Source organism: Cebus imitator, unplaced genomic scaffold, assembly GCF_001604975.1.
Source record: "Cebus imitator isolate Cc_AM_T3 unplaced genomic scaffold, Cebus_imitator-1.0 Scaffold159, whole genome shotgun sequence".
NCBI lineage: Eukaryota > Metazoa > Chordata > Mammalia > Primates > Cebidae > Cebus > Cebus imitator.
Window position 1 is genome coordinate 2489958 of NW_016107474.1, and position 23322 is coordinate 2513279.

The 23322-nt window shown below is 53.6% G+C and overlaps 1 protein-coding gene across 1 annotated transcript in view; it reads left to right on the forward strand.

Annotated features, from left to right (window-relative positions):
- CRISPLD2 (cysteine rich secretory protein LCCL domain containing 2) overlaps window positions 1-23322 on the forward strand; it is an 84378-nt gene that overhangs the window by 17430 nt on the left and 43626 nt on the right. Inside the window, exons 2-6 of the mRNA XM_017543636.2 lie at window positions 3586-3899; window positions 11701-11819; window positions 15825-15957; window positions 17033-17148; window positions 21677-21777. Coding sequence (XP_017399125.1) covers window positions 3660-3899; window positions 11701-11819; window positions 15825-15957; window positions 17033-17148; window positions 21677-21777 — 709 coding nt within the window. The 5' untranslated portion in view covers window positions 3586-3659. The remainder of the gene's footprint in view (window positions 1-3585; window positions 3900-11700; window positions 11820-15824; window positions 15958-17032; window positions 17149-21676; window positions 21778-23322) is intronic.

The window sequence follows — 23322 nt, forward strand, 5'->3', positions numbered from 1 at the left end:
ACAAACACACATACACACCGTAAACATATACAAACACAGGTACACAAACACACATACACACCGTATACATATACAAACACAGGTACACAAACACATACACACCGTAAACATATACAAACACAGGTACACAAACACACATACATGTTTATCTGCACATATACATATGTGTCTGTCCCCCGCCACATCGCCCTTCTCCTCTTACATCTGCTGACCTTCGAATGGTCCCGGGGGCAGGGCTGTTCTCCCTCATCAGGACTCACCCTCCTCTTCCCGCCCTGTCCGCACAGGAACATCACCCACATGCCCCAGCTCTCAGACCCTGCACCTCTGTGTCCCAGGCCACAACAAGGGTCCATTCACCCCCTACCTCCATTTCCAATGAACAGGATCCTCTGGATTCTTCTGTTTCTTGAGTGGGGCCCCCATTTCCATCCTAGCCACTATCAGCAGCCTCTGCCAGTGTCTCTAATTGCCTCCTGTGGCAATTAAACGCGTTCTTTTTATCCCTGCCCGACTTCTCTCCTCTCCCAGCTCCTGGCCCCCGGCCCAGGGCCCCTCTTGCTCTTTTTACCTCTGCTCCTCGGAGGCTGGTACATAACGAGCACCCAAATGGGAGAGGTTTGGGAATGAAAGTTTTTGTCCCTTTGCTAGTGAAGGTGGGAAACGTGGATACCTGTAACATCTGGAGGCTCTTTTCCCAGAAGAGTTTGTGTTTTTACATCGTTGTTTCCACACTGGATCATAATGTGCTGTGCAGTTTTGCCCTGTGCTGAGGAGCCACATGACCCTTCCCCTGGCTGTTGGTACCCTGCCACCTTTCCAGTGTAGCCGTCACTTGCTAAACGTCCTGAAATGGATCTGCACTCTGTATTGATTACTTTAGAATTCTACACTCAAAAAAAATAGTTACATGTTTTTAAATTTGCACAAATAGCAGCAGTAGCATCATGCTCTACAACTTGCTTTTGAAACTCAACACTACGCTGAGATTTCTTTGTGCCGATGCTCGCACAGCCCGAGCCCTCCCTTTTACCTGCTGTGTAATATTCCACCACACACTCCTGCCCTGCATTCTAGGCACACTGTGTTTACCAGTCCCCCTACTGATAACCATCTGAGTGATGCCTACCAGTGATTTAGACCAGAACAGGGTCTTCATCTCGTGGGGTCACAGCAGAGTTGCGTCAGCAGTTTATACTTCGTGCCTTTGGGAGTCCCTGCTCCCCCCGTGGCCTCAGTGTGGAGCAAAACAAGCAGATCATCGTGCAGACACCAGGGGGACGCCCCGTGACGCTGATTACCGCGCTGTCAGCCTCAGCCCAGCGTCAGAGTCTTCTGGCATCTCTTCCTTGAGCCTGGCCGCCTGCAGCTGGGAATGCTCATATATGGTAGTGTGACTAACCTGAGAGAGCGATCAGGGATCCTGAGAAGTTCTGCATTCTTGGTCTGCTTCCCAGGGGGACGAGCGAGCACGCAGAGGGCCTCCCCCATGGTCTCAGGCTCTGCTTCGGAGAAGGGCAGCCCTGTCTGCCCACTGCAAAGGAAGCCAAGCCTCTCCTGTCTGCATGGGGTTATTTTTGTCTGGGGCACAGCCTCAGTCAGGACCCTGGAGAGTTTCCAGGGGTCAGGAATGGGAACCACACCATTCCCATAGCTCTTTGGCTCAGCCTCTGCCTCCTGGTGCCAACGTTTCTGCTTCCTGGGATGCCCATCTTGGCCTCCATCCCCTCTGGGCCTTGATCTATGTCTCCCCCCGAGGACGCCCTCCTTGCACGCACTGTCCCAGCCAACTTGATGGGTAAACACTGGTCAGTGCTATGGGTGTGAAGATCAGGGAAGACTCCCATTTGAAGAACTGAGCCCCGGGGAGTTCCAACAGGTCAGCTTGAGGCATGGCCACCACCCTACCCCTCCAGACAGAGCCCCTTCCTCTGGCCTCTGAGGGCCCGGCCCTGTCTTTACAGTCAGCTTTTTCCTGCCGTGTGAGGGCTGCGGGTTCCCTCTTCTCTCCCTGACCTGACTGTGAGCTCCTTGAGGCCAGGGGCAGAGTCCTCTTCATCTTCGCATCCCTAGACCTCATCTCAGAGTCCAGCACAAAATAAGGCGCTGTGTGGAGGTGACTGGGTGGCCCTGACTCTCCCCTGGGAGTAAAGCAGACAGGAAGGGTGTGAGTGGACACACTTGTTCAAGCCCTTGTTTGTCTTCTTGGGCCAATAACATACATTTTTCAGATGGCAAGCCAGGAGGAGGAGGTCTGCAGTTTGTGTCCCTATAATGGAGGGGAGATAGTTGGCCCTCAGGGATATAGGAGCCCAGGTAGCTTCTGGAGCATTCTGGATCTTTGGAATCATCATTTCGAATCTCAGTGTCTCTGCTTACCAGGATGCTGGGCCTGGGCTTGTCATGTCACCACACTAAACCACAGCTTTCTTATCTGTGAAACGGGGATGGGTTGTCATGAAACAGATGCTCGGAATGCATGGAAACAAAGAAAAATTAGCACTGAGACAAAGGATCTCTTAGCAAAGCAATTTTTACTTCCTGGACTGCAGGACGGGTACCCTTGCTAGCCATCTTGCCACGAAAGTACAATGAACAAAGGTAAAGCAGGCATATGTATCCTTTATGCATTTGGGGTTGTCCTTACTGCTGTGTTTGATTTCCATTGGCTGGAGCCAGACTATACAGTTTAAACTAAAACCTGATTGGCTGACAACGTCAAATTTTTTAAACAGGTAAGGGGCATACACTGTGAGCTAGGACATGCCTGTGAGCACATCCAGCACAGATATCTTGGTTAAAGTACAAGGACATAGAATGTACTATGTGCCTGTAAGCATGGCATGTCTAACAGCTGCATAGGACAGGGCTTAACAAAGAGTTATTAGCAAATTTTCTCTTTAACAAGAAAGGAAACTTTGAAGAGAAAGTTTTTTATTTCCCACAGGGAATAACATAAACGACCGGGCTGCTTAGGTGCTTACGAAGGGTTTTCTAATGGAACAAAATTCTGAGTCCTTGGTTGGACTCTGTTCTGGGCAGCTGTGTCTTAGCGTGTGACAGATGTGTGGGTGGGCCCAGGGCGAGGGCCGTGATAAGAGAAGCCATGTGTCTGTCAATCACCATTGGTAAACCAAGTCTCATTACACAGGGACTAGAAGTTTGCTATCAATGTTGGTCACGGAGCACCCTTTGATGATGGGAAATGACGTTACCAGTCCCCTTGGGGCAGGAGATAGAAGCTAATCTGTGCCAGAGATTCACCTGAGTCCTGAATGAGTAGGGGATGCCGACTCAGACTTAGAAAATACAGGGACTCTCTCAAGGGAAACTTGAGTCTGGGAGGACCTGTTCTGGGTTGTCCTCTTTGGAATCCAGACAGCTTGCCTCGCTGGAAACCCTTGGCATAAATCCCAGCTCCACCACTTCCTGCGAGTGGGACCTTGGCTGTTTAGCTTCTGTGAGCCTCCGTTTCCATATCTGCAAAATGGAGAGTGTCGTTTGTTCTGCATTCGCTGCTCCAGCCCACGCTGTGACTGGCTCCTACTAACGCGACTTCTCCCACCACCCTCTCCTTCCTTTCAGAGTTCGAGTGCCCAGCTCTGCCCCAGGAGCCCAGGCTGCCCTGTCAGTGCCATAGTTGCCGCAGGAGTGGAGCCATGAGCTGTGTCCTAGGCAGTGTCATCCCCTTGGGGCTGCTGTTCCTGGTCTGCGGATCCCAAGGCTACCTATTGCCCAACGTCACTCTCTTAGAGGAACTGCTCAGCAAATACCAGCACAACGAGTCTCACTCGCGGATCCGCAGGGCCATCCCGAGGGAGGACAAGGAGGAGATCCTCATGCTTCACAACAAGCTTCGGGGCCAGGTGCAGCCTCCCGCCTCCAACATGGAGTCCATGGTGAGCGCTGGCTCCGACCACAGAGGCTGGCACGAGGGGTGGGGCCCAGGCTACCAGCCTGCTCTGATCCCCAGCCGGTGTGCACTGGCTGGTGTGGGGTCTCCTCTGGCAGGCAAGCATCCCAACTCTGTTCTATTCTGTTTGTTTGTTTTGAGACAGGGTCTCTGCCCCCGAGGCTGGAGTGCAATGGTGCAATCATCATGCCCTGAAACCTCAGACTTCCGGGGTTCAGCGGTCCTGCTTCAGCCTCCCTGGTAGCTGCAACCATAGGCATGCACCATGGTGCCCAGCTAGATTTTAAATATTTTGTAGAGATTTGTCTTGCTCTGTTGCCCAGGCTGGTCTTGAACTGCTAGGCTCCAGCAATCCTCCTGTCTCAGACTTCCCAAGTGCTAGGATGATTGGCACAAGCCACCATGTCTGGCTCTGGCTGTGTTCTTGATGTGCTGCCAAAACAATGCACGTGGGTTCCCCGAGCAAAGCCTGCCTCGCTGCCTTCATGCCACTCTTGGTAGCTCCACTGGTAACTCAGCTCTTGGCTCTTCCTACCTGGAAGCCCTCCCGGAGGCAGAGTGGGGAGGAGCCTGGGGCCAGGCTTTGCTGCTGCGGATCTCGGCTCTGCACAGGCTAGCTACATGACCTTGAGACCTCCGTAGCCAGTGTGAGTCTCACTGTCCCTTTTGAGAGTACTTCCTCGCATGGTTCCCATTACGGTGAGATGAGCTGAGGCTGTGAAGGGTCCAGCACAGACTAACCCTGCCTCCCTTGACCCCTAGTCTTTGCTAACCAGGAAGGAGCCAATGCTGACAGAAGACAGCCAAGGTCAGCCCTCCTGGGTGCTTGTTATGTGTGTTGTAGGTATGGTTGGAGGATGCTGCCATTTGTCCCCCAGTTCCAGCGTGGAAAGTTCCTTCCTGGCCGGTTTTCCAGAATGGTGGGGAACTGGACCACAGTCTTTGAGGGTCACTCCTTCTCCACCAACCAGGAGCCTCCACGTTGTTCATCCATCAGCTACGAATGGCTTTTTAAACATACTCACGTTCCAGCCTGGGTAACGTGGCAAAACCCTGTCTCTACAAAAAATACAAAAGTGACCGGGCGCGGTGGCTCAAGCCTGTAATCCCATCACTTTGGGAGGCCGAGGCGGGTGGATCATGAGGTCAAGAGATCGAGACCATCCTGACCAACATGGTGAAACCCCATCTCTACTAAAAATACAAAAATTAGCTGGGCGTGGTGGCATGCGCCTGTAGTCCCAGTTACTCAGGAGGCTGAGGCAGGAGAATTGCCTGAACCCGGGAGGCGGAGGTTGCAGTGAGCCGAGATTATGTCACTGAACTCCAGCCTGGTGCCTGGTGACAGGGTGAGACTCTGTCTCAAAAAAAAAAAAATCCAAAAGTTAGCTGGTTGCAGTGGTACACACCTGTAGTTCCAGGTACTGGGGGGTGGGAGCTGAGGAAGGAGGGTTGCTTGAGCCCAGGAGGTTGAGGCTACAGTGAGCTGAGTCTGTGCCACTGCACTCCAGCCTGGGTGACAGAGCAGGATCCTGTCTCAAAAAACAGACCGGGCACACTTGTAATCCCAGCACTTTGAGAGACCGAGGCGGGTGGATCACCTGAGGTTGGGAGTTCGAGACCAGCCTGACCAACATGGAGAAACCCCATCCCTACTAAAAATACAAAATTAGCCAGGCATGGTGGCACATGTCTATAATCCCAGCTACTCGGGAGGCTGAGGCAGGAGCATCACTTGAACCCAGGAGGCGGAGGCTGCTGTGAGCTGAGATTGTGTCATTATTCTCCAGCCTGGGCAACAAGAGCAAAACTTGGCCTCAAAAAAAAAAATAAAATAAAATAAAATCTATATCTCTCCCAGAGTCTGACTCTTTGCCACTTTGGGGTACAGACATTGTCCTGTCTTTGGAATGCACCCGCGGTCCCTGCTGTGACTGCCCTGGTAGACATGATGCAGTCTCATCTGCATCTTTAAAGCTGTGGTCACGTTCCTTTGTCACAGGCTGAGCTGGCCCGGGTGATGACCCCTGTCTCCCCAACAAAGCTGCCACAGAGGGTCATGGCATGAGTGTCGAGTGGCTATTATGTGCCGCGTGCACTGTGTCCTCTTTAATCCTGACAGTAATCCTGGAAAACAGAAAGTATTAGCGTGAATTTGTGGAGGAGAAAGCTGGGGCTCAGAGAGATTCGCACAAACCACGCGGCTACCGATGCTGAGGCTGTGATTCAAAGCCGCCCCGCCTGTCCCCACAGCCTGCACGTAGTAGATGTTAATACGTATTTATTGTTTTTGTTTGTTTGTTTTTGAGACAGTCTCTCTCTCTTGCCCTGGCTGGAGTGCAGTGGTGCCATCTTGGCTCACTGCAACCTCGAGCTCCCAGATTCAAGTAATTCTTCTGACTCAGCCTTTTGAGTAGCTGGGATTACAGGTGCCCACCACCACACCCAGCTAATTTTTTGTATTTTTAGTAGAGATGGGGTTTCACCATGTTGGCCAGGCAGGTCACGAACTCCTGATCTCAAGTGATCCTCCCACCTCGGCCTCCCAAAGGTCTGGGATTATAGGCATGAGTCTCCATGCCCGGCCTATAATATTTATTGAATATGTGGGTAGGAGGCAGGCTGGCCTCCCGGCTCTGCTTCTCTGCCCTCCACACACCTGGGATTTAATCAACTGGTGAATTCTATGCATTTTTGAGTGCCTCTCGTGTGCCCAGCAACCGTGAGAGGTGGACCAAGCAGATGGGGTCTCCGTCCACACTGCACTTCCGGACTAGTGTAGCCGGGAAGTATTTGTGGAGCGCCTTCGATGTGCCAGGCACTGTCCTGGATTCCGGGAGGAGGCATGATTACGAGTTGTGCAGAGTCAGATGAAGAAATATGGGAGCTAGAAGAAAGAATGTCAGGTGTGGGAGAAACCAGACTGAGCTGGAGGGGGAGGGTGGCCCGCTCTGCGGAGGAACCGTCTCGGTTAAGACCTGAAGGGTGAGAGTGCGTGAGCAAGCATGCAGGGAAGGGTGTTCTGGGCAGAGGGAACAGAAGGTGTGAAAGCCACCACTGCCTTGTGAGTCTCTTTCCTTAAGAGGAGAAAAGCTTGGGGTCTCAGAGGAGCTCTCAAAAAGCCAGCAGGGCCATGGCTCATTTCTGAGGGAGTGACGTCATTGGAAGAGGTCAGAGAGGCAGGCAGGGGCAAAGCACACAGGGCTTTGAGGTCAGGTGAGGAGCCTGCCTTTTAGTCTATGAGGAATAGGGTTTTGGTGCTGAAATGGTGAAAATGAAAAAAAAAAAGAAGAAACAGGGTTTTTTGCAGGGGAGGATACATTTATGACTGTGAAGCCCTTCTTTTTTTATTTTTTTTTTTTGAGATGTGGTTTCGCTCTTTCACCCAGGCTGGAGTGAAGTGAAGATCTTGGTTCAGGGCAACCTCTGCCCCCTGGGTTCAAGCAATTCTCCTGCCTCAGCCTCCCAAGGGTCTGGGATTATAGGCGCCTACCACCACGCCTGGCTAATTTTTGTGTTTTTAGTAGAGACAGCGTTTGCCATGTTGGCCAGGCTGGTCTTTAACTCCCGATCTCACGTGATCTACATACCTTGGCCTCCCAAAGTGCTGGGATTCCAGGCGTGAGCTCAGGCAGCGGTGAAGTCGTCTCCTGTGCAGGGGAGAGGATTGCGGGGCCCAGTGGGAGGCAGCGAGGCTGCTGGGAGGTGGCTCTGACAGGCAGGTGATGGGCAGGTGAGGGGTGATGGGGCAGGACTTGGGTGGGAGATGGGGAGCGAAGAACAAGAGCCCCTCCAAAGACCTGGGAGGCATTGTCCACGGGTCTGGGCAACACTGGCTTTCTCTTTGGGCTTTCTCTCTTTCTCCAAACTCTGGAGGCAGTGTGTGAAAGACTCCTGGGAGCAGCAGCCCAGCCCGAGCGCAGCTTCTGAAGGGGTGGAGCAGAGGCTGGAAGACCTGCAAGCCTTCCCGCAGAGCCGCCGGCTCTCCCTCCTGTCTCCTTTCGCCTGAACAGGCTCCCTTTCTCTTCTAAGTCCTCCCTGCCTCCCTGCCTTCCTTCCCCCTTCCTTCCTCCCACCCTCCCTTCCTCCCTCCTTCCTTCCTCCTTCCTTCCTCCTTCCTTCCTCCCACCCTCCCCCCCCCCCCCCCCCCCCCCCCCCCCCCCCCCCCTCCCTCCCTTCCTCCCACCCTCCCTGCCTCCCTCCCTTCCTTCCTCCCTCCTTCCTCCCTCCCTTCCTCCCACCCTCCCTACCTCCCTCCCTCCCTTCCTCCCTCCCATCTTTCCTTCCTGGCTTTCTTTCTGCCTTTCTTTCTTTTTCTTTCAATAGTCTCACTATGTCACCCAGGCTGGAGTGCAATGGCGCAATCTCGGCTCACTGCAATCTCCACCTCCCAGGTTCAAGCGATTCTCCTGCCTCATACTCCTGAGTAGCGGGACTTACAGGCACCCACCACCACACCTGGCTAATTTTTGTAGTTTTAGTAGAGGCAGAGTTTCACCATGTTTGCCAGGCTGGTCTCGAACTCCTGACCTCAAATGATCCAGCCACCTCAGCCTCCCAAAGTGCTGGGATTACAGGCATGAGCCACCGTGCCCAACGTTAGTTTTTCTTTTTCACCCCCAGTTTCTAAGAGCAGAGGGGGCTTGTTGGAAAATGCTGTTGGAAGAGTTGCTTTACGAGAAATGAAAGGAAACGGGCCACAGGAACATTGAGACCCATCGAATGTCCTATCTGCACAACCCTGGTGGCTTGGCCTTGGTCCTTGTGGGGCAAGGAGGCCCCACACCTCTCTGGAGAGGTTGTCGGCATCTGGGACTGGAGCTTGACTGAGCTGCCACCCCCAGGATCCCAGATGCTTCCTGCCTCCTGGTCTGGAGCAGGCCGGGTTCGTGCGGGTCTTTTTCTCCCTGAACTGTGTGGTCCTCTGCTTTCACACCAGACTTAGCGCCAGTGAAAGGAGCTTCTTTGCAGCAGGGAAAGTCAGGCTGCCCGGCAGCCATAGGGGGCCTTTCATGTTTTCCTATTTGCTGACTTGGTGATGTTTCAGGATCGGAGTTGGGGACTGGGTCCTTTGGTCTAAAAGGCTGGCCTTCTGGGGAGGCTGAGCCTTCACAGATGTTACTGAGGCTGCCTCAGAGCAGGGGGCTGAAAGGAATGGAAGGCAAAGGCCCCGCCACTCCGCCCAGCGCCTTCAGCCCTGTGCTGCCTTGCCCCTCTGCTCTTGTTCACACCCAGATGGCAATGCAGATTTGAGAGAGCATCTTGGAAACGTGGCGTCCGGCTAAACCCTGCCCCCTGTGGCTTCATGCCACAGCCCTTCCAAACAGCCTCAGCACTAAAAAGTGGATTCTAAAACCCCAAAGAGTTGAGCAGCCTGTTCTGACATGAGTGGACAGGCTCTGGGGCCAGCCTGCCTGCCTCTCCAGCTCTGTCCCTGGCCAGCTGTGTGACTTCGGGCAGATTGCTTAGCCTGTCTGTTTATGTTCTCACCTGCACGATGGGAACAAGAAACCCCCTCACAGGGCTGTCTGGAGGGGGTGACGAGGTGATGTGTGATCAGTTCTAAGCAAACATGAACACTGTTATCATTTAGCATATTGCGTATGCAGCATATTGCATTAGCATATTTCAGTTACTTATTATTTTAGTGGGGTGGGTCTCCCACTTGGTTACAGTATGCAAAGCAGGAAGAGCCCCCTTTGTAGCCAGACAAGAGGGGGTTGTCAAAGCCTTCCTGGCTGTGTGACCTCAGGCAGGTTACTTCACCTCTCTGATACTCAAGGTTTGTTGTCCCTTGGCGGTTGAGGAGTCTTGGTGGGACAGGGGGAGAGAGGGAAGCGTGGGTGCCGTTGTGTTGGGCAGTTACTTCCTGCTGGGGGCTCCCAGGGCTAAGGCGGGACAGTCTTCCACAAGCATCTGCTGTGTGCCTGGGGCTGGGTGTGCAGAGGGAGGGAGGCCAGCCTCTGTCTGCTCAGAGGGGGAGCATCCGTCGGGAGGACTCCAGGGAGGAAGCAAAGCGTCAGCTGCCAGCTGGGACCTGGGGGTGTCTGGTGTCTGTTCCCTGCAGGGGAGAAAGGACACGCATGCTCTGTTCATGGGGTTCTGTCCCCACGAGTCGCATGTGTTCCTGGGGAGGTTAGGCTGCAGAGCCTGTCTTCAGAGCCTCTACCCAGACCCCTGCCCAGACCCCTGCCCAGGCCCTGCTGATTCAGGATGGGCCGTGCTGGGAGGTAAGCAGGGCTGGGCAAGCTGAAGACATCACTTGTCAATTTGTTTTTATTGTGGTAAAATATACGAACTATAAAATTGACCTTTTTAACCATTTTGAAGGGTGAAGTTCTGTGGTATTAAGTTCACACTGCGGCCAGCCCTGCCGTCCGCCTCTGGCGCTGCCTTTTCTCTCTCTCTCTCTTTTCCCTTCCTTCCTTCCTTTCCTTTCCTTCCCTTCCCTCCCTCCCTCCCTTCTTCCCTTCTTTCCTTCTTTCTTTCTTTTCTTTCTTTTCTTTCTTTCTTTATTTTCTTTCTTTCTTTCTTCCCCCCCCCCTCTTTCTTTCTTTCGAGTCTCATTTTGTGCAGGCCTAGCAAATTTTTTTATTTTTAGTAGAGATGGGTTTCACCACGTTGGCCAGGCTGGTCTCCAACTCCTGACCTCAGGTGATCTGCCCGCCTTGGCCTCCCAAAGTGCTGGGATGACGGGCACGAGCCACTGCGCCCGGTCCATCTCAGGTACTTTCTATCTTCCGACTGGAAGGCGGCACCCATTCATCTCAGGGCCCCTCTTGCTGTGTGGCCCCGCAGGTGGCCAGTGAGAGTCTAAAATCCCCTGCAAGGGATGTCAGCTGCTTTTCCCTGCAGGCCTGAGTGCGGCTGATGTGGATAAAGCCTCCCTGACTGCAGCCAGGCCCTGGGCTGGGCATCCCCTCCTAGGTTTCCCGTCCCCATGACTGCGCACAGTGAGGGCTGTGGACATGCCCACGTTACAGATGAGGACAGTGAGGCTCAGAGAGGGCAACCGCATGCCTAGGCGCACACAGCCATTCCAGGACCTGCATGCAGAGCACCGATCCAGTGCCCCATGGATAACTTCTCATTTCCAGCCCTTGGTCTAGGAATAGCATCAGCTTATTACCTGTGTGGGCCACACACAACTGCATACATGGAGACAGCTCCGGCTCCAGGGTCCTGAAGACCTGGGTTCAAGTCCTGGTTCTGCAGCCGGCTGGCTGTGGGACCCAGGGAAATTGGCGTTGCTTTTCCAAGCCTTGATTTGCTTGCCTGTGAGATGGGGATAAGAAGGGTCTGCTGTTAGGATAAGAGGCCCCCTGTTAGGATGTAATGAAAAGATTGGGGTAAAGCCCGAGGCCTGGTGTGCGTGGAACACGTGTAAGGAGAGGAAGCCGTGGTCATCGGGATGGGCTCCCAGGCCAAGACCGTCCCTAGAGATGGCTGCTGACCTCCCCCTTTTCTTCCACACAGCGCACCACATTAGCCTTCAGAGGTCACTCAGCAGGGCCACTCCTGTTTCACAGACACTGAGGCCCAGAGAGAAGGCACCTGCCCGGGACCTCTGGCAAGTTAGAGGCCCAACAGGAGGCCTGAGGATGGGCTTGGAGCTGGCACCTCTGGCCTGCCACGCCCTCCTGGCTGATTCAGGAAGCTGGAGATACAGCCGCAGAGCACTGTCTGTGGGCTCAGCGGGGGCCCAGGCTGGGGTGTTGCTGCATTTATGTTTCTTACTCCTCTCCCTCATCCTTGCCTCCTGGTGCCTATTTCTCCTCCTCCTGCAGACCTGGGATGATGAGCTGGAGAAGTCAGCGGCAGCATGGGCCAGCCAGTGCATCTGGGAGCACGGGCCCACCAGTCTCCTGGTGTCCATCGGGCAGAACCTGGCCGCCCACTGGGGCAGGTAAGAGCCAGAAGCTCCCCTGCAGCTGCTGAAGGTCCCCATTGCCATGTGCCAGGCTCAGCACTTGTGCCCATTGTCAAGTTTAGCCTGCAAAGACACCATCCATCCCATCGATATTCAGGCAAACTGAGGCTCAGCACCCAGGAACACTCCCGAGTAACTGACAAAATGTATTCAAGCTTGGTTGGCTGACCCCAGTCACTGAGGATTGATTTAAGTGTATGGTTTGGGTTTTCTTTCTTTCTTTCTTTCTTTCTTTCTTTGAGACAGGGTCTGATTCTGTCACCCAGCATGGAGTGCAGTGGCTCACTGCAACCTCCACCTCCCAGGTTCAAGAGATTGTCAAGCCTCAGCTCCCCAGTAGCCACGACTGTAGGCATGTGCCAGCACGCCTGGCTACTTTTCTTATTTTTTTGGTATAGACAGAGTTTCATCATGTCGGCCAGGGTGGTGTCGAACTCCTGGCCTCAAGTGATCCACCCCCCTCGGCCTCCTCCAGTGCAGGGATGACAGGCATGAGCTACCATGCCTGGCCTGTAGTTTGGGTTTTCCATTCCATCTCCTGTGCTGGGTTCTTGAGTCCCCTGTTCCTGTGGGGTGAGCTGCTGTGTTCGTGGTGGGCCATTTCTCTCTGGCTCTGCACATGGTTTCAGGCTGAGTCGGGTTCGTTCCACCCTGTTGGCCTGATGCCGTTTGCCTTTCCCATGTCATCCAGCCATCAGGAGACTCATTAACTTCTCCAGACCCCCAAGGCTGCTTTGTCTGGCAGTGTTTTGTCTCCCGTAGGAGGCATTGATGGTTGTCTGTTAAATGCAGCCGACCGGCCTTCCCCAAAGTAACCTGGACCACGTATCTGTGCTCCCGAAGAGGCCGGAAGTCCCTCCTGGGGGCTGAGGGCTGGTCTCATTGGGGTAAGTGGAAAAATGTCTTTTGACCATGCCTAGGGCAACAACTAATGACCACATAAGACCAGTGAGTGTGCCACGCCCAAGGCCGGAATGCACATCCTCAGGCCCATCCAGGACGTGGACCAACATCCGTTTTGCCCTAATTCTTGAACAGTTGCACTGGGCGTTAGCCTCTTAAAATGTAGGTGAGGGTTCGCTTTCACTTCGCACAGAGGGATTTCCTAGCCTGGGTGTCATCTGGCCACAGGCAACCACACCTTCCTCTGCATCCGTGCGTTTCCGGGACAAACCCAGCAGGTGTCACGGCAGATCAGCCGCGACTGCACAGAGGCAGGTCTGCACCATGGGTTTTCTCTGCTGAAGTTAGCTTTTATAAAAACCATCTTACAATAACATGAAAGGAAAGCGTCCAAAGCGAGGAGGCCTGTATTCCACCAGCTGGTTCGGCTCTTTGCATGTTTCTGGGCTCCTTTGTGGCACTTGGCTGGGCGCCGACATAGTTTTACAGCATTGCGACTGTGGCCTGGATCGCTTTGAAATCTCTTTCTTCTTTTTTCCTTTTCATACGATATCGAGACATTTTCAAGGATACAGTGGTCACAAGTGTCGCCCTGCAAATGCCCGAATGGTCCCTCTGCGGACAGACCACAGTTGACACGTCGGCTCTTGCAGATTCATTTTTGTTTTTTGCTTTTCACTTTGCCTCACTTGAATGGTTTCATTAGGATTACTCCTGAGAAGCGGGATTGATGGGCCAAAGGGCACAGAGACTTCCCCCTTCTTAAGGAATTTGCTAACTTGCTTTGCAAAAGAGCCCTGGGGCAGCTGTGGGTTCCTTTCCCCACAACCATGCCAGCGCCAGCCTTGAGTCTGTGTGACCTCGAGCCTGCGGGAAAGCGGATGAGAGGCCAGCAGCCTTCTGCTCCTGCCTCCTCCCTGTGTGCACGTCTTTCCGCAAATGGCCTCAGGGCACGCCACTGGCCACTGACTGCTGACCACTGCCACCTGTCAGCTTCCAGACAGTAATTGTTACAAGACCTCTAACTGCCTCCCTCACCACACAGCCCTTAAAATGGTCATTTCCCCCAAGAGCGTTTTCTCTTCATTGAAACCACTTTGTTTATACTTGCTGGTAACAGTGTGACTGGACTTGCACCCAGTTTCGTTGTTTCCCTAGTTTAAAAAAAAGAAAGGCCGGGCGCGGTGGCTCACACCTGTAACCCCAGCCTCTCCCCGCAAAAAAGACATGAGTGTATTTAAAGGCTGTGTAGAGAAAAATATTAACTAAACCACGGAGAGGACACCCCCTGTAGCAGGAAAGAGTGAACGCTGGAAACAAATCCAGCCTCGGAGGACAGGGCAAAGGGGTCCCTGTCGCCCCTCGAAGAGGAGCATCCAGCCTCAGGTTTCAGTGTCGTCATGGTCAGCTGCTTTCCTCAGCTGCTGGGGGACCCAGAAACCCATACACGAAGCCAAAAGCTCATTCAAGAGAAGCCTCCAAGTGCACAGAGCTTTGCAGTCAGGTATGCAAACACTTTAAGAAACTTTTTTTTTTTTTTTTTGAGATGGAGGCTTGCTCTGTTGTGCAGGGTGGAGTGCAATAGTGCCATCTTGGCTTACAGCAACACCTGCCTTCCAGGTTCAAGTGATTCTCCTGCCTCAGCCTCCCGAGTAGCTGGGATCACAGGTGCACACCACCACGCCCAGCTAATTCTGTGTTTTTTGTAGAGACTGGGTTTTGCCATGTTCGCCAGGCTGGTCTCGAACTCTTGGTGTCAAGTGATCCACTTACCACAGCCTCTCAAAGTGCTGGGATTACAGGGATAGCCTCTGTGCCCAGCCTAAGAAACTATCTTTTTTCTTTTTTTTTTTTTTTTTGAGATGGAGTCTCCCTCTGTTGCCCAGGCTGGAGTGCAGTGGCATGATCTCAGCTTCAGTTCAGTGCAACCTCTGCCTCCCGAGTTCAAGCAATTTTCTGCCTCAGCCACTCAAGTAGCTGGGATTACAGGCATGTGCCACGGTGCCTGGCTAATTTTTGCATTTTTAGTAGAGACGGGGTTTCACTATGTTGGCTAGGCTGGTCTCGAACTTCTGACCTCAAGTGATCCACCTGCCTCGGCCTTCCAACATGCCAGGATTACAGGCGTGAGCCACTGCGCTCAGCCAGAAACTTCTTAAGATTTTATCAGCTGGAGCACCACCCTGGGCTCCTCCCTGTCAAGGAGAATCTCAGGCACTGTTGACAGCTCCTGGGCAGCCACCAGCTGCACCTGCCCCTGGACGTCCTCTGTGAGGTCATTGCTTTATGCCCACCACCCCTTTGCTTCAGCCTCAGCTGCCAAGGTTGGCACCCTTATTTATTTTTTTTTTTCCAGACAGGGTCTTGCTCTGTCGCCCAGGGTGGAGTGCAGTGGTGCGATCTCAGCTCACTGCAACCTCTGCCTCCCAGATTCAAGTGATTCTCCTGCCTCAGCCTCCCATGTAGCTGGGATTGCAGGTATGCACTACCACAGCCAGATAATTTAAAAAAATTTTTTTTAGTAGAGACGGGGTTTTGCCATGTCAGCCAGGCTGGTCTCGAACTCCGGACCTCAGGTGATTGCTTGCCTCAGCCTCCCAGCATGCTGGGATTACAGGCATGAGCTACCATGTTCAGCCTCAAATGAACTCACGTCTTAACCAGGTTTTGTCCTGGGCAATAATATCTGTGAAATATGGGCTCATGGGCTGGGTATTCTTTCTCCAATGTACCTGAAAACAAACACCTAATTGACAAGAAAAAGGACTCATTGCTAGCCAGATTAAGAGTTTCCTGCACATGCAGGTGGTATGTGGGCCACCTGGGGAGCCTAATAGAGACCCCAGGTGAGCTCGTCACTGATAATGGTTTTAAGCACCTGTACCAGGTGCTGCTGGAATTAGGGGCTGTTCCCTTGCCTTGGCCTCCCTCCCTCCTATCAGCCCGTGGCTGCTGCTGGAATTGGGGGCTGTTCCCCCGCCTCGCCCGCCCTCCCTCCCTCCTACCCGCCCGTGGCTGCTGCTGTCTCCATTGGCAGGTGGCGGGAGGGGCTGGGACGTAGCTGTTTCTGCTCTGCAGGTATCGCTCTCCCGGGTTCCACGTGCAGTCCTGGTATGACGAGGTGAAGGACTACACCTACCCCTACCCGAGCGAGTGCAACCCCTGGTGTCCGGAGAGGTGCTCGGGACCCATGTGCACGCACTACACACAGGTACCTTGGGGACTGGCCGCGACCCCAGCCCTGCACCCTAATCCCAGTTGTTTACCCCCTGCCCCTGCGGGACTGACCGAATCTGTAAAACCTCTGTGCTGTTGTTGCCTTAACATTTAAAAATTCAGTTCTCTGCCAACTACAGCTGCTGGAATAAGCTGTTTGTCACTGGCAAGGCCAGAAACAGAGTGAGCACTACAAACTCTTTTTTTTTTTTTTTTTTTGGCTTGGAGACAGGGTCTTGATGCCACCTGGTCTGGAGTGCCATGGCATGATCTTAGCTCAGTGCAGCACCAAACTCCTGGGCAAGCAGTCCTCCCACCTCAGCCTCCTGAGTACCTGGGACTGCAGGTGTGCACTACCAGGCCCAGATATTTTTGTGGTTTCTGTAGAGGTGGATCTGGCTGTGTTTTCCAGGCTGGTCTCCAACTCCTGGGCTCCTGCGATCCTCCTCCTCCAGCTTCCCCGAGAGCTGGGATTACAGGTGTGAGCTGCTGCACTCAACCAAGGAAACTTTTAGGGCAATTTGACACTGCTGGGGCATTTTCATTGTGTGAGGATTTGTTTGCTTGCTTGCTTTTTTTTTTTTTTTTTTGAAATGGAGTCTTGCTCTGTCACCCAGGCTGGAGTGCAGTGGCGCAATCTTGGCTTACTGCAGTCTCCACCTCCCAGGTTCAAGCGATTCTCCTGCCTCAGCCTCCTGAGTAGCTGGGATCACAGGCATGTGCCACCACGCCCAGCTAATTTTTGTATTTTTAGTAGAGAAGACATTTCTAATAAAAATAGTTCCGACCTCACCATGTTGGTCTGGCTGGTCTTGAACTCCTGACCTCGTGATCCACCCGCCTCAGCCTCCCAAAGTGCTGGGATTACAGGTGTGAACCACTGCTCCTGGCCGACTTGCTTGCTTTTTGAGAAAATCCATGTATCTTCAGTGAGCTAGGGACTAATATCTGCCTCCCCAACTCTCCACCGCAAACCTCTTCAGTGCTAGCACCTTATACATCCAGCCGGATTGCGTCACCCTTTTGTGCCTTGTCCCTTGAGCTGTGACAAACAGATGTCATCTTTTCAGATAGTTTGGGCCACCACCAACAGGATTGGCTGTGCTGTGAACACCTGCCGGAGGATGACAGTCTGGGGAGACGTTTGGGAGAATGCGGTCTACCTCGTCTGCAATTATGCTCCCAAGTAAGACAAGCTGACGTGTTCGTATGGGTGGGAGTTCGGATGTGTTTGCTTGCCCTGGAGCACCCACTTAAAACCGGCTTACGCAGTGAAGTCTTTATTATCTCACATAACAAGGAGTCTGGTCTTCGGTGCATCTGAGTTAGCTTAATAGCTCAGCAGTGACAACAAGGACGCAGGTCCTTTTCATCTTCCTGTCGTGCCATTCTCTCCTCATGGTCCCAAGATGGCTGCAGAGCACCAACATCACATCTCCCCAAGCAGAGGGAAGGATGGTAAAAAGCCTCTCTCCTTAGGTCTTTCACACACGGACACACTTTCGCCTTATGTTGGCCAGAATTAGACCAATCATAGGTGAGGGGGAACAAGACTGCCCCAACTGGTTTTTCAAGACATCCTCTGGGACCAGCTGAACAGAGTGAGAAGCGCGAATAGCTGCTGGCTGCACAGCCGGCATGGCCTGCCCTGGCTGTATGATTATTTTTCTCTGAAAACATGCAGTAGACAGCACCCTAGAAAACACACGTTCCCACGTAGCCTTGCTTCTCTGTTTCCCCGAAGAGGGTCGGCACGCAGCCTCCTCTGCCTACAGCACGCTCACATCATCAATGTGGTATCCAGTCCTGACTCATTTGCTCATGGGACAAATATGTGCTGATTCTTGGAGAGCCGTTCCCCCTGCTCACGGCCTGAGGTTTGCGCTCGCCGCTGCTGGCCACCACTGTTCTCCCCTGTGTCCTACTCAGAGTGGGCCCCGGGCATGTTTGCTTAGTGACTGAATGAAAAGGGAGTGACCTCATTTATTTGTTTTGGGTCAGAAGCAGTTGTGAAAAGGTGGGATGAAGGGGGAATCGCTGAGGTTGGGAGGAAAAATAGAAGGTCTCCCAAAACCATCTGGCACGTTTGCGGTGGCAGGGCCGCTGGGCAGCCCACATGGATAAGCTGAGGGTATGTCATTGCCCAGGAGAGACGCAGGCCCCAGGCAAGAGCAGCAGGCTGGTCGAAGGTGGTGCAATTCCCAGTCCAGCAGCAGGTGGAAATGAGGAATCATTTGACTTGACTCTGTATAAAAAATAGACACTACATGGTCCTATCAGAAATGAAATTCTTTCCTTCTGTAGCCACCCCCTGCTTCCTTAAAAAGAGTAATAAGTGGCCAGGTGCAGTGGCTCACACCTGTAATCACAGCACTTTAGGAGGCTGAGGCAGGCAGATCACCAGGTCAGGAGATCGAGACCATGGTGGCCAACATGATGAAACTCCATCTCTACAAAATACAAAAATTAGCTGGGTATGGTGGCGTAGGCCTGTAGTCCCAGCTACTGGGGAGTCTGAGGCCAGAGAATCGCTTGAGCCCGGGAGGAGGAGATTGCCCTGAGCCGAGATCGCAGCACTGCACTCCAGCCTGGACAGCAGAACGAGACTGCTTTTCAAAAAAAAGGAATAACCTGCATGTGGTAAAATATACTCATCTTTTTTTTTTTTTTTTTCCTGAGCTGAAGTCTCCTCTGTTGCCCAGGCTGGAGTGCAGTGATGTGATCTCGGCTCACTGCAACCTCCGCCTCCAGGGTTCAAGTGATTCTGCTGCCTCAGCCTCCCAAGCAGCTGGGATTACAGGCATCTGCCACCACGCCCAGCTAATTCTTCTATTTTTTAGTAGAGATGGGGTTTCACTGTGTTGGCCAGGCTGGTCTCAAACTCCTGACCTTGTGATCTGCCTGCCTTGGCCTCCCAAAGTGCCGGGATTATAAGCGTGAGCCATCGTGCCTGGCCATATACTCACCCTAAGTATACAGCCTGACACGTTCTCACAATGCATTAGTCTTTGGGGTTGCAGCAACAGATGCCACAGCCTCGGCAGCTTACACATCAGAACTTTATCTCTACCATTCTGGAGGCCGGAAGTCCCCCAGATCAAGGTGTGGCAGTGTCGGGCTCCGGTCGGGGCTCTTCCTGTCTCAGCAATGGCCGCCTTCTTGCATGGTGGTGAGACATGGGGACGCCCGTCCTATTGGATCAGGCCTTCACCTGTTGACTTCATTTAACCTTAGCTCATTTCCTCAAGGCCGCATCTCCAAGTACAGTCACCTGGGGGTTCAGGCTTTGATGCTGGGATTTGGGGAGACAGATGCACTCAGTCCATGGCAGTGGCTCTCTACCTGTGTAGCGACCATCCAGATGGAGATGGACAGTGTTTCCCATGCCCCAGAGGCTCCTCGTGCCCCGCAAAGTGACCACCATTCCCACGTCTTCCCCATGGGTCTGTGGTGTGGAATGTGGACCTCACATGATGGGGGTCACACAGCACACTCCCTGTGCCCCCAAATGGTCTTTTGCTCAACATCACATCTGTGAGGTTTCCTGCGGGGTTGGGTGGTCACCGGTTCTTTCCTTTTGACCACTGTGTGTCACTGCGTGCTGTCCATGGCCTCTTTCTTAGAAAGAGGGTCTGAGCCCCTGGGCTGTGCAGGACACTGTCCCATGCACCAGGGTGGGGAGGGTGGCTGGGAGGGTGGCAGTGGGTGCGGTGGGGACTCGGATCCCTTGAGGGGGATGCCCAGCCGGACAAGGGTGGAGTGGGTGTGTACCTAGAGGGCTTTGTGTGTGAGGGAAGCAGAGAGTGGGTACTTCATGGTGCTATTCAAAAATTAAGGAGACTGGCCATCGAGGTGGCTCATGCCTGGAATCCCAGCCTCCTTTGGCTGAGGCGAGGGAATCGCTTGAGCCCAGGAGCTCAAGACCAGCCTTGGCAACTGGCAAAACCCCATCTCTACAAAAAATAGAAGAAGTTAGCTGGGTGTGGTGGTGCATGCGTGTATTCCCCGCTCCTTGGGAGGCTGAGGTGGGAGGATTGCTTAAGCCCAGGAGGTTGAGGCTGCAGTGAGCTGTGGTCACACCATTGCCCTCCAGCCTGGGTGACAGAGCAGGACTCCGTCTCAAAAATTAAGAAGACCGTTCATCTGCAGGGCCTGGTGCCCAGCCGGCCTTCCATCAATGCCAAGCCTGAGGATGAAGGATTGAGCTGGGAGTGTCGGTGGTGTGGTTTGTCTGAGGAAATAGAGAACCCTAGACTCACGGGGAAGCTTGGCAGCAGCAGTGGGATGTACCCACGACAGGGCCACGGTCATTGAAGAAACCGGCTGGGCTCCACCCAGACACGGGACGGGCTCTGAGCCCTCTCGGTCCTTTGGTGGCAGTCCTTGTCGGGGGGTCATCCCAAAGTCCTCTGGGGATTTGAGCAGAGGGTGTCTGAGCGGGGATGCCTCGTGGCATGGCACGGACACGGTCGTTCTGCCTCCGGAATGTGGGAGCGTGGGAGAGGCCATGTGCACGTCAGCATCAGAGAGTGCCCAGCCCTGGCCTGCCGCACCACATGGCACACAGGCCCCTTGGTGAGGCCAGGCTGCTTCTGGGGCCACGGGAGGTTCTAGGCCATTCTGTAAGGATGCATCCTGTCAGACCCAACGTGTTTCCTGCCGATTGCCTTTGGCCGATGCTGGCAGAGCCCCTCCCCGTCTTCCCTGGAAAGCATCAGAGCGTTTCCCCCACAAGCTTGTGGATTTCTTCCCCATGAGCCAGGTGACCAAGGGCTTCCCAAGGTCACTCCCACCGTCTCACAGCACCCCAGCTGCCTCATCCCTATTTTACAGAGAAGGAGACTGAGCCTGGGGCTGGGGCTGGAGGAGGCTGGCTGAGGGCACATGCTGGCAGCCTGGGGCCCAACCCGGGGAGCCCGCTCTTCACAGCCCAGGAGCTGCAGGAAGGGACAGGGGATTCTGACCGTCACTACTACCTGGCCCCTGGAGAAAACCTATGGTGCAGCCTCCAGTTTTCCTGCCCCTGGGAACTCCAGAGGGAGGCAGGGAGCAATTGTGACCCAAAAGAGACCTTTGACCCAGCCCCTAGAGTAGAATGTGCCTAAATCAGGCTCTGAGCCCGACAGCCTGGGCTCGAATCCCAGGCCCGCCACGCACTTGCTCTGTGGCCTGGAACAAGTCACTTAACCTCACTGTGCCTTGGTTTCCTTCTCTGCAAAAGTATTGAACTCCAGCTCTTCCCTCCTGGGGTGCTGGGGAGATGGGGTGAAGAACACAGACGAGGGATGGCGTGCGGTAAGAACTGGGGAGGCGCAAGCCGTCTCTGGCACAGGCTGGCTTTACACATTTGAAAAATGCCCTAAAAGGGGGTCCTGGCAGCTTTTCAGTGCTAAGGTGTTGGGATCTGGGGACCCTGACAGCGTTTAGAGGAGTGTTGGTGGAAGTGGGGTCGTGGGGGTGTCTGGGGGCTTACAGCCAGCCAGGGCAAAGGGACTGGGTGGAAGGGCATCTTGTAGCTCACTTCTGCAGCATCGCTGGGATTCTGGAATTCTCTAGACTCTCTGTGCACAGGAGGGGCTGGGACAGCCACGTTTGCCGCTTCACACAGCACGCACCTTCCTCCCTGACCTGTCAGGGACTCAAACCAGCCTTGGAAGAGGACCAGGGCCTCACGTGGTGGGTCCCTCTGATGGTTGTTTTTGGTCTGTCCTCAGGGGCAACTGGATTGGAGAAGCTCCCTATAAGAATGGCCGGCCCTGCTCTGAGTGCCCGCCCAGCTACGGAGGCGGCTGCAGGAACAACTTGTGTTACCGAGGTAGGAAACTTACTCCCAACACTTTCACGAAGAATTTGTCCTCAGTCTGAGTCATGCAACAGCGTTAGGGAATTAAAGAAGTCAAAGTCAGCCCTACCCTACCTTACTGAAGACACTGTCAGCACATTCCTCTCGGCTCCGTGATGAGCTGAGCCTCACCTCGAGGGTCTGGGCTTAGCTTCCAGGCCCCTGGAAAGCCCCACGACTCCAAGACGTGGCTTCTCTTGGGCATCTCCTGTGCCCGGCTCTGCGGATGCTGCACACGGCATTAAACGCAGATGCACTGCTCACCCTTGTTAGCGTTCATAGTTTTATATCAAATAGGCTGGGGGCCAGGCGCAGTGGCTCACGTCTGTAATACCAGTACTTTGGGAGGCCAAGGCAGGTGGATCACCTGAGGTCGGGAGTTCAAGACCAGCCTGACCAATATGATGAAACCCTGTCTCTACTAAAAATACAAAAAAAAAAATTAGCCGGGCATGGTAGCATATGCTTGTAATCCCAGCTACTCAGGGGGCTGAGGCAGAAGTTGCAGTGAGCTGAGATCACGCCATTGCCCTCCAGCCTGGGCAACAAGAGGGAAACTCTGTCTCAAAATAGTAATAATAAGAATTGTAATATTTACTGTGTGCCCAAGCTTTCTGGCTAGATGGGCCACAAAGCACTCAGTTCGTGATAGGCAGTTCAGGTGGCACGGTCACTTGACCCATAGCCAAACATTCAGTTTCCACCAAAGCCCAGTAATAGGCTAAGCGCTGTCTCTCAAAAGGAGAGTCGTTATCGGCAGAAGACAGCAGGGCCTTGCTCTAAAATCCTAGAGGCCCTGCTGTGATTTTCCTGTGGCGGCTGCCAAAGGGTCCACACAGCATCCCTGCCTGCCGCTCACACCTCAGGTACCATTGGGTCTGCTGGGTCCTATGGCCCAAGTGTCAGAGCAGCTCACACAGCAGCCTGGGCCTGTTGCAGAGCCTTGTCCTGCCCTGGACCCCACTCAGAACTGCAGCCTTTTGGGTCACTCGATAAATGAGCCAGAGTAACATACCCAGATGAGGAATGTGTTGCCTCCAAAATCCAAATAGGCCCGCTAGGCGTCGTGCCTCTTTCTTGATTGTAGCAGGGCAGAGTGCAGTAACTTAGCGTCACCATAGAAGGAGTATCTTGACAGCCCTCATGCCACTGGAACCCGAGAAATTTTATCAAGGTAGAAGTTTCCTGAATTTCAGTCAGATTTATTTCCCATTCTCTGGCACGCAGATGTCTCACCAGTAAGTCCAGCGTGTTTGCTACTTCCTGCTCACTGGATCCAACCAGCATAATGTCCGCCGGGCAGTGGACCAGTGTGATATCTTGCAGAAGTGAACGCTGTCAGGTTCTCTCTGAATCAGATTATGACACAAAGCCAGAGGGCTGACATACCGCTGAGGTAGCACAGTAAAGGTGTATTGCTGGCCTCGCAGCTGAAGGCAGATGCGTCTGGTGGGCCTCATGGACAGGAATGGAGAAAAAGGCATTTGCCAAGTCAGTGGCTGCATACCAGGTGCCAGG